The 16,767-nt window shown below is 36.5% G+C and overlaps 1 protein-coding gene across 2 annotated transcripts in view; it reads right to left on the reverse strand.

The window, feature by feature from the left end:
* sestd1 (SEC14 and spectrin domains 1) overlaps nt 1-10,095 on the reverse strand; it is a 39,018-nt gene extending 28,923 nt beyond the window's left edge. The window contains exons 1-3 of one of the 2 annotated variants that reach the window (XM_088605142.1): nt 9,943-10,095; nt 4,287-4,353; nt 2,989-3,073 (exon numbers count right to left, since the gene is read on the reverse strand). In XM_088605142.1, coding sequence (XP_088461268.1) covers nt 2,989-3,043 — 55 coding nt within the window. In that variant the 5' untranslated portion in view covers nt 3,044-3,073; nt 4,287-4,353; nt 9,943-10,095. Of the gene's footprint in view, nt 1-2,988; nt 3,074-4,286; nt 4,354-6,905; nt 7,212-9,942 lie in introns of those variants that run through there. The other variant, XM_088605141.1, reaches the window with a different exon arrangement.
* Nucleotides 10,096-16,767: the final 6,672 nt, after the last annotated feature.

Genomic DNA, 16,767 nt, shown 5'->3' on the forward strand with positions numbered 1-16,767 from the left:
CAAACCTAGGCACTTACAAACCTCTCGTAAACTATTTAATTATTCCCTTACTGCAGCACTAGATATATACGGCATTCAGAGTAAACATGCTAATATACGCACCTATCATTATGTTCTGAAACAAAAAAATCTAAGCAGTAACAGTTTAACAATATCTGTTTTAATCAAGAGAAAACATGCTTCACATCAAGCACTTCAAGAGCACAGTTTATATATCCTTCTCTGGATGTTTCTTTTCATGCACTGTACATCACTTTAGTCTAAAATACTGTGGTAATACGAGCCCCGAATTAAAAAATGAGGCTTTTTTTCATATAATCAAATAACAAAATTTCCTGTATATTTAGGGAAAAAAATGTTCAGGTGAGCCTCCACTTACTAAACAAAGGTTCCCATCCTTCACAGCAATCTCTAGGTATCAGTCCTTGTAAAGTTTTCCTCATACCTAGAGATCACTTCCAATGACTCAATGATCTAACCTTCCGTTCCATGCAAGTCAAACTACAAAAGATCTGTTCTATATGGATGGCCGGCCATTATCAGTCTATTTCCTTGGAATGTTAGTGCTGTGTTGATGTTGCATTAGAATATTAAAGATTTTCGCAGTTAAAAGTGCATTTTAACATTAAGGTGAAAACAAAACCAACATCCTCTGTATGTCATTCAGTTAAGGCTGTCAATATCCAAGCTGCATTGTTGTGTAAATGAATGCCTATGCTGTATATGAAGTAGAGCAGCAGAGATGTTGTTTTTCCACAGTTAACTCCTCACACCTCTAAAATACACACTACAATGAAATGGAGGTACTGGATTTTTTTTTAAAAGTATTCAGACACTTCTTACGGAGTTTTATTTTGTTATTCCAAAATGATGCAAATACTTTTTTAAACTAAACATTTTAATTGAAATCCGTGTGCTCAAACTGAAGACTAAATTCATGTCAGCAAAAGCTAAAGAAAAAGAAGATGAAATCTTTGATTGCGTAAGTATTCAGACCCATGAACTCAATATTTAGTGGAAGCACCTTGGCAGAAATTACAGTCTTTCTGGGAAAGCTTTTGCCCATTCTTCTTGAAAGAATTGCCCAGGCTCTCTAAAGTTGCTTGGAGATAGCAAATGAACAGCAGTTTAAGTTTTTCATATATTTTCAATATTATTCATGTCGTTACTTTAACTGGACATTCACTGTCTTATTCTTAAACCACTTCAGTGTAGCTTTGGCCTTGTGCTTTGGATCATTGACCTACTGAAAGGAGAATTTAGGTCCAAGTGTACCTCTATGTTTTGCCAATACTTTGCTCTATGTTTCCATCAGTCTTGAAGAGTTTCTCAGTCCCTGCTGATTGGAAGCAGAACTTTATTATGCTGCCAAAACCATGCTTGACAGTAGGAATAGTGTTGGTTGGGTTATATTACTATGCTGAGCTTTCAGTAGGTGTGATACTTCATATTTAGACCTAAAACGTCCAATCTTGTTTGACCACAAAAACAGGTGACAAATGAAAGCGAATGACCGCGAGAGTGTCACTTAAGTGGTCCATGGACATTTTCTTCCATCTTCACCAATGAATTCTATAACTCAAGTACTACTACAAGTATCTGTTGTCCTCACAGTGGCAACCAGCTGATCATTAACCAAGTCTAGGCAGAGTCTGGGTGCCTTCCACTTATTAATGAATAACATCTCCATGCTCAAGGAGATATTAAGGGCCACCTAGATAATTTTATGCTCTTCTCCTGCAACTTTATTATTACGCTGTTTTGAAAAATCCTTGATCTTCATGGTTGAGTCTTTGCTTGAAAATCCTTAACTGACTGAGGGACACAGATAGGTATATTTATTCTGAAATCATGCAAACACAGATTGAGGTCAAATAACTGTCTGACTCATGAACATAATTTTGTGCAACTACAATTATTTAGATTTGCCACACCAAATAATAGTAATACCTATGTAATCATAACTTTTAAATTTTTTTGTTCATATTATCTATTTACTTCTTTTGTATGCCATTTTTAATGTGTGGAATATGTTCAATAAATATTAGTTGCAAGCCATCATGGCTACAAGCTTTAAAACAACATAATGTGAGAACTGCAAGGATCTAAATACTTAGAAATACATAGTAGTGCTATTCCTGCACTTTAAGCATTCACCATACTGCATTTAAAAACAAAACATCTCTCTACAAGAAAATAATCTTTGGTTCAGAGTTGTTAAACGTGACATAAACATCTCCACCCAGAACGTTATGAAATTGTAATGCCAGAGGTAATTTGGAACACAAACTTAAATAAGTAGTAGATACACTGCATTGTACTTTTTAATAACTTGTACCTGCATGATTATTCCTTGTACTCAACAAGGAATTTACACTTCCAATTCAAATAATAATAATAATAATAATAATAATAATAATAATAATAATAATAATAAAAGACTAAAACTGTGCATGTTAATTAAAGAAACATTGTGTTCACTAAGAGATTCTCTCTTCCACGGAAATTATGTACCAGCTGCTCCTCTCTATATAAACTTGAGGCAATGCAGACACATTGATATCCACCTCTTTAAAAAATCACATATAAATGCAGGACATAATTAACTAAGAGATCGCTGGTCCAGGCGTGGATCTCATTACATCAAAGTCCAATACTTTCTGTTCTGTATACTTTATAATCAGTAAATAGCAATTCGTGTCTTTTGTGCATAACAGAATCAATCTGAAGGTTCAGTCCTAAAGAAGGTGAAAGAAATCTTTCAATAAGTAAAGTGGCCATCACACAAGCTTAGCAGTTATTCTCTGTACACTACTTGATGATGACAGCACAATTCGCTTTCATTACAACGATTTGAAAGATTAAATGCCATCATTATTTCACCATTGTACAGTATTTCTAAAACATTTCAAGTGAAATATGTTGCTTCAATGACATACGTCAGAAAAAACATAATGAGTCTAGTTAAATTTTGTTGAGGCATATTACCTGACAGAAAAGCCAATCTTTTCTTCAGTATAGGCAGTATAGCAGAGGCCTCCATGCTTGGTGGTTTGTCTTTCAATATTGAGACCTGAAAAATAGAAGTATCTAATATCCCAATTTATTTATTTACAACCTACAATACGCACAATTCATAGCTAGACACTGCATTCACACAAACGCTAAAAACACTAGCATTTTAAACAAGAAAGCAAAGTTCATTCCCCTTTAAACAGATTTAATATACTAATAGATCAATTGTCACTAGCTTTACACATTGAAAGTATCAATTTTAATCTATGACCACAATATGTAGCATTTTAAGATAGAGCACAGCATTAATACTTAAAATCAAGGCTAAATATGCTTTTCTGGGTTTATTGGATATTTCAGAAGCCGTATTAGCTGTAAGAAAAGATAATGCAATGGCCAGATGGTTTTTAGATAACCACACGTAATGTTTTTATAATAATTACAAAACTATTATGTTAAATTCTAATAAGGACTTGACTATATTTTATATTCTGTATTTATCTTTACTGGGTTATCCAACATATCCTTATTATAATATAGATGTACATCTTATTTTATTACTGTGTAATACGTATAGTCATAATATTTCTTACATTTCATAGATCATCAAACTTCCATGAGTCATATCTTAAATGCTTAAATTAATCTTAAATTAATCTGAAGAATAAAGTAAGTTAAAAACTTTTTTTGTTTCTTTTATTGATAAGGCTCCCATCTTCCACTGTTAATTTCTGTTCACTCTACCTGCCTGTAGAGCTTCAATCTGAAGTGTTAGTACAACATCTATTTCTTAATTAAACTACATGTATCTATATCGTTTACATGTATCTATATTTAGCATTTATCTATATATAATTTCAAAACCAGCATTTCAATTTTTAAGCCCTTCGATAGTTAAAGACTGTCACTGTCTCTATGAGAAGTCTCTGTGGTTACTTTTGGTTTAATCAATTATGTGATTTCAATTTAAGCAAAGCTATTTGAACTGCAATCCATTCCTTCACTACAATCCACCTGCTGGAGGGAAAGGAGGCTCACTGTTGCCTGATTTGAATGTTTATTGATTTGTTTAGTAAGCACTTTTTAAAGACACTTTTAAAGACAAACAGTTTTGGTAGACATTCACAGCAGGCATCACTTTCTTACTAAACTGCTAAACAAATTTAAATAGAAATCATTAAAGATTAAACATATTTATACAAATGTTAAAAGCCTTGACGCACATTTTATTTAAAGAGCACTTAGTTATTTGTAAGACTTTGTTGGCTTACCTTAAGAACTGATCCAATACTGTTGAACAGCTTTGTTCCTTCAAGCGTTTACTTCCCACTCCATGTTCTGTACGCAAAGAAAATTAACAAATAAAGCAAGTGCTAAACCTTCTGCTTAAATCAATATCAGAAACACAGTAGTTAACGAAAATAAAATTCCAATTTATGTTTACATATAGGGATTCTCAAGAAAAAAAATGCATCTTTTTTAGATTACTTGCCTTCAGCTAAAGGCAGTCAAAATATGGGGCACAGTGATTTATTTAGTGTGTAGCTGCCACTAAACTGCTTAAAAGGAAAAGACTGAAAGCAACCAATAATGACCCATCAGCAATAAACCCAGCTTTGTGCAACATGCCCACACTAAAGTTTTGGCATGTCACCAGCTTGCAAATCAAGAGGATAACTCAAAAAACACAAACTAGCAGAGAATTAATTCCTCCCATTCTACTGAACAGTCACAGGTCCAGGAGAGGTTTAGTCAGTTCATCACAAAAAGTAAAACAAACTTCTAAACTAACTGTAACGTAAATTATTTTTGATACACCAGCCTGTCTTTACATTTATGTATATATTGCATGAGAAAGGCTTAAAACCTCTCATATCTTAGCTTTATTAAATGATCTTAAGGCCCACTGTGTTTCCTTTCAAAAATAATACTGTTGCTCTTAAAATGTATCATTTGTGAGAAACCAGCCTTGAAAATAAAGTTATCACATTATCTCAGCTTAGAGGGCTCAAGGAATCAGCTCCTCAAAACTCCTCAAGTCCTGCAAATAGGGAACACATTCCATTTCTAAAGCATTACTGCTGAGACCTTGCAGGCTGCACTGCAAATATCTTTGGAAATGCAAGAATGTACAGTAAGAGCTTTGAGAAGCCACCTTTAAAGGCGCTATATAAAATAAAGCTTTTTATTATTATTTTTATTATTATTATTATTATTATTATTATTATAGTATTAGTAGATACCACTCCAGGGTTACACACCAGTCTGCAGAGTAAAGGTAGAAGGCAGAAAGGCAGAAAAGGAAGATGGCCTAGTGTGCTACAGCTACTGAAGCTTACTACTATTTAGAAAGCAATAGTGTCAGGGAGCTGCTGCATGTCTGGACACCTGAGAGCCAAGTGCCCAGCAAAAGGGTGTCCTATGACCAGGGTGCAGCCGTGAAGGATAACAAAGCTGTTATCCCAAACTGATAACACCACCTCTCATCTCAAAACAGCTGTCGGCACTTCTACGACATTCCCATTCAGAACAAGGGATTCCTATAATCAGTCATTTACAGCTTTGGTCCTGTAACCCCAGAGTCTTCTGGGTATTGTTCCAACTGAGCCCTTTATTAGATGGGGAAACTGAATTACTTGTTGTTGTTGTTGTTGTTGTTGTTGTTGTTGTTGTTGTTGTTTTTTAGATCTTCAATAAAGTTTGAGATGTGGTTCAGTACTTACTCTTTCTGTGATGTCACTTTCACATATACATAAAAAGTACCTTAAGAATTCAAGATATACCAAAATTATTTAACCAACAGACGTTTTCCCCTCTTTTTTTCTGCTGTTTTACCATGTAGAACAGTCCTGGCATTAATTGGAGCTGATAAGATGTTGGGTGGGAGTTACTTCACTTTGAATTTGTTGCAAAAGTGACCAAATAAATGTTGCTTTTAAAATTATGGTACATTTTACCATCTTGAGTAAAAACAAAAAATACATGTTTCTTTCAACTCCAATTACCTTACCTCCATGCAGACTACATGCTTTCATTACCCATGAGATAATACAAATGATAAAGGTTGTTATTATTTCATCAAACCAATTAAATTCCAAGTATACGATTATAATCGTGCACCATTCACAACCGCTGATCCTTAACTAAGGGCGCAAAGCAAGACTACACCCAGGACATTACACGACTGTCGTTTTATTATTATTATTATTATTATTATTATTTGAAAACAGAGCTGAAATTTGCCTCTAAATGTTGGAAATTATACCAAACCGCTTTCAGTCTTAAATTGTATCCTCAGTGATGAAGTATGGGTACACCATATGTTTTCCAAGGGAAAATTCTTTTTATTACCTTAATAACAGAGACCTTTACAGTAGCCTACAAAGTCCGTAATTACAACGTGCACTTCGACACTTAAAACATTAGTCTCGGGCATTAGTGTCATTATGTCAGCGTTAAAACATATCTAAAACACTATTAATATTGTATCTATATAACTACCGCTTGTGAATGGATTCTCATTACTAGGGCGCAGCCACGAAACAAAAGCTAGAGCCTTTGCCTAAGACCCACCTCCGTCCACGGCCTAGCATTCACAAACCGATCGTTTATAACTCTACAATTACAATTCTACACAAACACCGTGATATGAAATTATGAAACGAATTATACACATACCTTGCTATAAAACAGACTTGCTCACAGAACCGGATAAAGACACGGATCCACTGATTTTTTTTCCCTTGTCTATTTTTGTAGCCCTAGAACAGTAACCACACTGTTGCAGCATGCAGACACAATGACCTATATTCTGTAGCTCCAAAATGTATTTCCATTTTTATTGATTGACGAAAAGACCGTTAAGACTTCAACGCATATTATATACGTACCTCGGTAGAATGGGTGTCCTTCCTTTATCGATATATAATGATGCGTGGGCTTCTAATTCTATTTCCCGATGGCAGCAGCGCGTGGACAATCTTAAGAATCCAGGTTGCTTGTGCTCAGTTCTGCTGAGCTGTTGTGAATTGTGAGTTGTCAGCTCTCTACTTAATTGGTTTTAGAGCTTAAGAGAAATTCGTTGTTTCTTATATGCAGCATTTGCTGAGATTTTCTCAGAAATGTAACAGGATTTTAGCTACATGTTTTGTGTTTTTTAAGGGGCTGGACCTACACAACTAAAGCCACTCCCAAAAGGATAATAAAGGCAATGAGTTGTAATGAAGAGTTGGATGAGACTGGGATTTTGTTTGGCAGTACAGAAAGTCTGGCCTTTTTTTTTTGGAAGACTTTTTAACATGCCAGTTGGTGTTTAAATCCAAACTTGATCCTTTTTTGGAATACTGGATTCTACTAGCCATTGCAGATTTTTTCCCATTACATTTCTCATGTTGCACATAAAGGGAAATGCTAAAAAAGGGGGGGCACAAAATATACTATTTTTATATTTGCATCTTTTTTAAACCAAAGTGTTTTATATAGTGAAGATCATATTATGTTATTATTATTATAAATGACATGCAAGTGCAACCATTGTTTACATGTAAAAAATAAAACCATGTTTTAATTCACAGTTCAGTACTTTTTTTGCAGAACAGTAATGGTTTGATATTCTGTTTTTGTTGCTATTGCAATCATGTGTTTTATCTGAATGTTTCATTGAATGGCCATTTTAGAGCCTAAAAATGTCTGTAATTTTCAGTGGAGCCTTGTGTTTGCTAGAACTCCTGTCTTTTGTGATTTATGTACAAGCTATGGAAACTTATCTGTACAGTTGAACATCTTTGATAGATAAGAATATAATAGTAAAGCATAAATATCAAACATATTGCTACTTCATTATATAAATTAGCAGTACGTGAAAACAAAAGACTATGGAGAATTTGAGAGAATTTCTTTGGATTCCCATTAGATTTCTCTGACGTGATAAGAAGAGGAGAGAATATTAATGGGACTGATGAACATGACAGTGGGAAAAGACCAAAGAGGAGGACCAAAGAAAAGATAGGTGGCTGCAGTGAGAGGGGAAATGTGATAGTATATCTTAATATATTCAACTTTCATTGTGAGGAAAAAACAGTTGTAAAAGGCAATATTAACACTTTCCTATCCCCCAACTGCACCAATCAACCTCCTGAAATAGCAGGAGTAAAAACATGTACCTCACATGCAGTGATTTTCAATGTTAAAATTGATATTGTTTCATATGAAATTTTCTTTCCAGGTACAAAAGTAATGTTCTACCTAGAGGTATGCCATAAGTACAGCTACATGTGATGTTATAAGCTTCTGTGCTGATAAATACTTTTTCATGTTATGGCTGTATGGTGTTTTCATAGTGTGCTCCCCTTCAAATTATTTAAAATATACTGAGCATTAAAACATAACGAATGCCAATATTCATTTATTGCAGTTGTAATGCCCCTCCACTTGTGTTTACACTTAAAATTCCAAGAGTCTAGTTTTATAACCATGTCTAAAATCTTAATGTTGGGATAATGTAACCCTCCAATTACTGCAGTTACAAATGAAAAATATCAGTATTTACATTAAAAGAGTAGGCAGATTTATCTTGTTTCAATACAGATAATACTTGAAGGTACTGTAGATACTTCGCACAAATTCAAAATAATTTATTCTCTTGTGGCCTAGATTTGCTTAAGGGTCTCTAGACATAATCAAGAAACTTTAAATATCATAAGAACAGAAAAAGTTGCAAACGAAGGAGGTTTTTCAGCCCATCTAACTGTAGTTAGTGGCTAATTGATCCAAGGATCTTGTCCGTTCATTTCTTGAAAGAAGGCAGGGTATTTAGCAACAAAGTTGGATAGTATGTTCCATACTCTTACAACTCTTTGTGTAAAGATGTTTCCTGTTCTTGGTTTTCAGTTTCACATACTGTAACTCCCACTTGTGTCCTCTTAGTTCTTTTTTCATTGTTGCAATCATTTGCAGCATATCATCTGGCTGAATAATTTTAAAATTCTCTGATCTTGTGTCCATTTTTGCAGATTTATTTGCAATATGACATTTATTTTAGATAGTTCAGGTGGGTAGCTGCGTCAGCATGTGCAGACTGCAAAGGAACAAATAATAGGTTTATTCCACGCTGAAAAGAGAAGAAAGAAAACACAATGTTTTGGCTGTGGAGCCTTCTTCGGGTGTGAGCATGGAATAAACCTATTATCTGTTCCTTTGCAGTCTGCGCATGCTGACGCAGCTACCCACCTGAACTACTTCAACCTACTTCTGCTGCGACCCACTATGCCTTCATCTAAATCTTTTTCTAGATCTCTTCGTCTTTCCTTCTCTTCCTCCCTGGGCTACTTGCCCCCCTTTCTTACTAAACCAGCATTCCGTCTCTTCACACCGATCTCTTCTAAGACCAGGCTTTCTAACCACCTCCTATTCCTCTACAGATGTTGTCGTTATAATATAATTCCCAAAGGATTTCGCCTAAAACGTATCATTTTTTCCTTTGACTCTGACACCAACCAGAGCAACAATCAGAAAAAAAATGCTCACACCTGATGAAGGTTCCACCGCCAAAACATTGTGTTTTCTTTGTTCTCTTTTCTGCTTGGAATAAACTTATTATTTATTTTACATTATTTGTAAACATTAAAATACATAAAAAATGTATATACTTCTTATATTAGGCACTCCAGTACAATGGCCTGTGTAACAAAGAAAGACTACAATATTGAATCCAGTTTCATGCACTCTGACTCCCTTGAAAAATGAAAAGGGTAATCATTTGTAACAGAAATGACAACTGCCAGCAAGTGTCAATGGAATAACCTACAGCAGTTTGGTACTGCAAGGCTTTCCAAAGTGCTCCCTTGGAGACATACTGTACATATTTCCATAAATTAAAATACAGAATATACGAAAGAATAAAATAAGAATATATGAAATGCTACAAACCAGAGCAGGATATTTGGCCCATCTAGCCCATTTGGTAGTTAGTAGTTTGATCCAAAGACCTCATCCAGCCGTTTCTTGAAATAAATCAGGCTCTCAGCTTCAAAATCATGGCTGGGTTACCTTTTCCATAGTCCCACAAGCCAATGGGTACAGGAGTGCCTCATATTCTCAGTTTTAAATGAGCTTCCACGTAGTTTCCACTTGTGTCTACTGGTTCATGTTTCACTGTTCACTTGGATTTAATCTGATGGGTTGACTTTTTCAATGCCCTTGAGCATTTTGAATACTTGAATCAGGTCCCCTTGTAATCTTCTGTGTTCAAGAGTAAAAAAAAGGTCAGTTCCTTCAGCTTGTCAGTGCAGGATATACCCTTAAGCCCCAGAATGTATCTGGTTGCTCTTCTCTGAACTAATTCCAGAACAGTCATATCTTTTCTATGATGTGGTGACCAAAACTGTACTCAATATTCTAAATGCAGCCTTACTAGAGTATTATGCAATTTTAACATAGCATCATTTGACCTGAATACTATGCTTTTAACTATATATCCCAGCAATTTGTTTTAATTTTTAATTTTCTCCACATTTTTTTAAAGTGAATGATGGCTTTTTCATGAGCGGCCTCTTCTAGATCAGTGTTTCCAGTTTTGTATTTATCATTTATATTTTCACTCCCTACATTCAAAACCCTGCAATATACTGTATAAGAGTGGAAAAAATACATTTACTGACATAGATATATTTTACAATAGTCTAAGAAATGTATCTATAAGACTTTTCAATGAATCTGTACATACACAGGTTTCTATTTGCTGCAGAGAGGAATTCATGAGACTTCATACATCACTATTTCACAATATCAGATGTTCATAGCAACAGTGTTGTGGTAAACATGTAAAATGAGACAGAATTAGACGCCTTTCCCCCATAGTTAAGATTTAAAGCTCATAACAATAATGGTTTTTGAAGTGCTGTTTTCTTGTGTTGAAAATATATTTTACCTATACAAGGTACCATTAAACAGCTGCTGCTGCCAGGGATTTCAGCCACAGGACAGCCAGTGCCCTGCTGCTAGGAGACCTCAATCAATAAACTGTGGCAAAAAGTGACACTGAGAACATTCCCAGTCAATAGGGATTAGTTAAACAGCTGTCTCCCTCCACTCTACTGTAAATGCTGCCTGTGCATGTAATATGATATGAAGAGGTGACAAGCATTTTAATGTATTCCAAAATATTAGATATAAAATGTACTGCATTTTTACATTAGCATGCTTTTCACAAAGGAATGTTTTAAATGCATAAAAGTTCAAGATGATATTAATGAATTCCCTGTTTTAACCAAAGAGTAATGAATAGTGCAAATATACCAAAGATTAAAAGAAAGATCTTTGAGTAAGTTAATATAAAACTGTAACATATTAGGGAAGGACCTATCAGGAAAAATATTTTTTGTAGCAGGTGCCCTGATTTTATTCCCATAACATGTCTGTTGTACGTAATTTAATTATTAATTAATTCCTTACACTTAAATAGTGCTTTTCTGGACACTCCTCTCAAAGTGCTTTACGGGTAATGGGAACTCCCCTCCACCACCACCAATGTGCAGCCTTCACCTGGATGATGCGACAGCAGCCATAGTGCGCCAGAACGCTCACCACACATCAGCTATCAGTGGGGAGGAGAACAGTGATGAAGGCCATTCATAGATGGGTATTATTAGGAGGGCATGATTGGTAAAGGCCAATGGGAAATTTTGCCAGGACACCAAGGTAATACTCCTACTCTTTTCAAGAAACACCCTGGGATTTTTAATGATCACAAAGAGTCAAGACCTCGGTTTTATATCTCTTTTGGAGGACAGTGCCTTTTTACAGTATAGTGTCCCCTTTACTATGCTGGGGCATTAGGACCCATACAAACCACAGGGTGAGCACCCCCTGCTGGCTCCACTAACACCTCTTCCAGCAGCAACCTTAGGTTTTTTTTCCCAGGAGATCTCCCATCCAAGTACTAACCAGGCTCAAACCTGATTAGCTTCAGCAGGTTGCCAGTTGTGAGTTGCAGGGTGGTATGGCTGCTGGCTAAATGTCATTATGCTGATCGACATTTGTCATCCAAGGGGTTAATGAACAGGGGGTCTGCTGTGAAAGTCAATGGCTAGTAGTATGTGTGGTCATTGCTGGAAGCATTACAAGCTGTACACTTGTGATGCATGCTTAGCACCAGGTTGTAGACGCTGTCTTGAGGGATTCTATGATATTCAGCAGCCATATCACTCTGCAACTCACAACTGGCAACCCACTGAAGCTAAGCAGGTGTGAGCCTGGTCAGTACCTGGATGAGAGACCTCCTGCGAAAAACTAGGGTTGCTGCTGGAAGAGGTGTTAGTGGGGCCAGCGGGGGGCGCTAACCCTGCGGTCCATGTGGGTCCTAATGCCCCAGTATAGTGACGGGGACACTATACTGTAAACAGGCGCCGTCCTTCGGATGAAATGTAAAACCGAAGTCCTGACTCTCTGTGGTTATTAAAAATCCCAGGGCATTTCTCGAAAAGATTAGTGGTGTAACCCCGATGTCCTGGCCAAATTTCCAATTGGCCCTTACCAATCATGGTCTCCTCATAATCCCCATCTCTGAATTGGCTTCATTACTCTGCTCTCCTCCCCACTAATAGCTGATGTGTGGTGAGCGTTCTGGAGCACTATTGCTGCCGTCGCATCATCCAGGTGGATGCTGCACATTGGTGGTGGTGGAGGGGAGTCCCCATTGCCTGTAAAGCGCTTTGAGTGGAGTGTCCAGAAAAGCGCTATATAAGTGTAAGCAATTATTATTATTATTATTATTATTATTATTATTATTATTATTATTAATTATTCCTCTCATTCAATGAGAACCCCACAATCATTCATCCCTCAAAGGTTCAATGAAGATCAAGTCTCTTGAGTGGAGCAACTACTGCATACTGTAAATGTCACATTCTCATCTTGCTGAAAACCCATGTTACACTAACAATATTAGGACACGCATTTGTCCTGCTAGAATACTTTCACATCAAGATGTAGTCTGCAGTGCCTGTAGGAAATGCAGCAAGTGGGGTCTCAGGACTTGATCACTGTAACACTGTGCAGTCAGCTTACATCAATCACTTCAAGTGGAGTTCCATAGGAACTAGACACTTCAAGTCAGAAAATTACATTTGGAACTGCCAGTAAGTCCTATTAAGGTGTTGAAAGATTTGTGGATTCCTGTTCTATCATTGATGTACTGAGTATTCTGTAGCATGTAGCCAGTTTAGAAACTGCTGGCTCAGAACCCCAGATGGTGACCGACACCGTACTGACTTAGATTAGACTCTGATATACTGATAGCACAAATGTGTTGTTTTTCTGAAAAGTAAGGAAGATAGATTCCTGTGTCTTCCTTTCTTGAAATTCACTAGGCTTCACATTCAACAAGTTAAATCATGTCATGCTTGAATGGGAAGCTGCGTCAGTGTGCACTGGCTGCAATGGAACAAGTAAAATCCCACACTGAAAAACAGAAAAACACACAAGGTTTCAGCTGGCAAGCCTTCCTTAAGTGTGGGAGAGTGAGTGAGGTGGCAGGAAAGCAGAGAAGAACAAAGGGCAGAGCAGGTGAGAACAGGCACACTGTGAGAAAGAGTGTCTACATGAAGGGGGATCAGGGGGGAGAGGTGTGAACAGCTGAAATCTGTAAATGAATGGAGAGGATTTAAAAACAAATTAGTCTACCATTGAGAGAGGGGGGAAGGTGTGATCCAGGTCTAAGTATCTTGGTGTCTGATTTGTTTCTGGAAAAGGAGTCCTGACATTCCTGTAAAAGGATGCAGTCAGAAAGGTCAGTGAGATCATGACCACGAGAGGTGAAAAGGGGAGACTATTGACTTAGAAAGATCCTCGATCTGAAGAGATCACACCTGAGGAAGGCTCAACAGCTGAAACATTGTTTCTTCTTTCCATTTTTTAGAGAGGAATTATCCTTTACTTGTCCCTAAATTACATTGTTGTCTGTGCCCATTCAACTTTGTCACTAATGGTGTAAATTAATTGTCTATGCAGCAGTTTACAGTCACTTAAATACATTACTGTCAGTCAAAACAGTGCCAAAAGCACTTACCCCTTCCAATGATATCGAATTTTGTTGAATTGCATAGGATGTATAAACAATTTAATCAAAACTTAAATGCTAAAGCTGAAAAAGTAATTGGGGGAAGGAAAATCTTATTTTTTGCTGTTTCTGCTGACATTAAACTTTTAATTCCTAAAAGTCTTACGTTTCTGATTACACTTTTCAATTGGGAATAAAAATAATAAAATGGGACATTATTGTAACATCTGGAATACTTTTAGATGGCACTGTACAGGATCCATCAACCAAAATAATACTTAAAATTCAAATATTCAAAATCTGTTCACTTCCATCCTTCCAGTGTCTAACCACTTCATCCATTTCAGGGTCATGGGGGAGCCGGAGCCAATCTTGCACAATGGGCACAAGGCGGGGTACAAGATGGACAATATACCAGTCCATCGCTGGGGACACACACATGAACAGACTCACAGCAGGAGCGATTTTTCCAGAAGCCAGCAGCCAATTAATATACCAGTACCTGGATGAGAGTAGGACTGTAGGAGAAAACCAGAGCACCTGGAGGAAACCCAGACAAACACAGGGAGAACGTACAAACTCCACACAGATAGCACCACAGGTCCAGAATTAAACCCAGAGCCCCAGCACTAAGAGGCAGCAATGCTAACCACTCCATACCACCATCTGTACACTTATTTGTCTGAAAATTTAAATGCATAGATGGAGAGGTTAGTTTAATACCCATTATATGCTTTCCTGTTTGAGCACTTTCTTGACCACTGTCCCTGGCAACATCAAATCACACAACAGACAAAACTCTACATTCCAATTCCAGTGAGAGAGGTGCACTTGCTTGAGAACAATTGTTTGAGAGGGCTTCTTGGTCACAATAAACAAAATCCAACTGAGCAGCCTCTAGGAGAGATGAAAAAAATAATTAGACTCAGTGGATAGAGTAAGAAAAACAAACTTTTCACCTGAGTACAGACAGTTTTGCTCAGTGAAGCAAAGATGCACATGGTTCGGTGGTGAAGTCATCCTACAAACCTGCTAAAAACTACGAATCATTAATTCAATCAAAGGATATTGAATCAAAGCCCTTCATGACTGTGACTGATGATGGCATGATGGCAGGCATTTCATTTTATAAAGGCGAAAAATATAAAGTAGATCCTGGCAAATGTCTGTCAATCTGCAGATACATTTAAATTTGATACCATCTTTACCATGCCATCTAGTTAATCTCATGAACCTTGAGAATTTTTTATACACACGTGCAAACATCATATTTGAAAAAAAAATCTTAATTATGGACTGGTGCTGCAGATTACAGTTGCTATGGTAATAGTTCCAGTAGCAAATTATAGACATTTAGCAAAATAACCACTAGATGGCTCTGTCTAATGCTCTGACCTGAATGAACAAGCATGCACTACATTTTATACAGTATGGTGCACAACAGAATGATACATATATACACAAACTAATACACACAATGGGTGCACTGCACTGCAGTGCTTACATATAGTATAACACAGGTGGAATGGGGTTGGCAGCGGTAAAAAAAAATGATTTACATAATGACAACAACCTTCCTTTTTGAGCTCATTGGAAACTTTTCTAGCTATGTATCAATAGTTGTTAGGGAGTAACACTAAGAATAATATTCGCCATTATAAAATGTTGTGGCTGTTTTTAATATAATAAGATTTTAACATTTTTCTGAGCTATTTACGTTTGAGCAATGTTGCCATCTTGAGACTTACGCGATATGTTGATAGATATTAAATGTCAGTGAGAACGTAACATTCCCAACACACAGGAGATTGAGTGGGAACAGGGGAGTTGCTGCTTCAGCAGGTACAGTGTGAAAAACCCAGCCTCTGGTGTTTCAATCCTACTTGCTGTTCTGACTAAATTTAGAACCAAATTAAATTCAAATCTACCAATTCAGCGTACTTGCTGAGGCTTGCTCCTGTAATGAATAGATAGAGAGATACGTATTACAATGATGGAGATCCTTGTCTGTGTGATGTGCTGAGGTAATGTGTGGATTGCTTGCTGTCACCCTGAGGACACTTTGAAAATGAAATCTTAAAGCTCTTGATGTTATCCTGCTATTCTACACAGTGCTTTTCATATGACGCATAAATGGAATAATGGAAGTTTGTAAAATACTCATGCTAAAATGCTGCTGCTGCAAGTGATTATTATTGTTGTTTTTGAGCAGAACCAAAAGGTCAACAGATTCACCTCCTCCTACTTTCCCCCAAAAAATGTTTGGTTCCCTTATCTGACCTTTCCATGGGACAATGCCACCCATATTTTGACAGTGCTGAACTTATGGTTTTGATAAAATCCACCTTAACCCGACCATCTGTTGTTGTAATTCTCCTGAGTATAATGTTGCTGCTACTCACAGTGCTAGTGATAATAATTATGTATTATTGTATTATTTTATGTATTGTACAAATAAATAATGGATAAGAAATAGTGTTATACAGTATATTAATTAATGAAAACGAAAAAAAGAAAATACTTGAATTGATTCCAGTTGGGAAAATCTCACAAAAATAGCTTAAACTGAAATTTTATACTTTCTTTATAGTAAATGGCATATTTATCAACAACATCTGTTTATTGATTTGCTTTTATTTTACAGACAAATGAACATTTAAGTTTTGTATAAAAATCTTTGCTTAAGGCTTGATTAA

Source organism: Lepisosteus platostomus, chromosome 14, assembly GCF_059453375.1.
Source record: "Lepisosteus platostomus isolate fLepPlt1 chromosome 14, fLepPlt1.hap1, whole genome shotgun sequence".
In the NCBI taxonomy this organism is placed as follows: domain Eukaryota; kingdom Metazoa; phylum Chordata; class Actinopteri; order Semionotiformes; family Lepisosteidae; genus Lepisosteus; species Lepisosteus platostomus.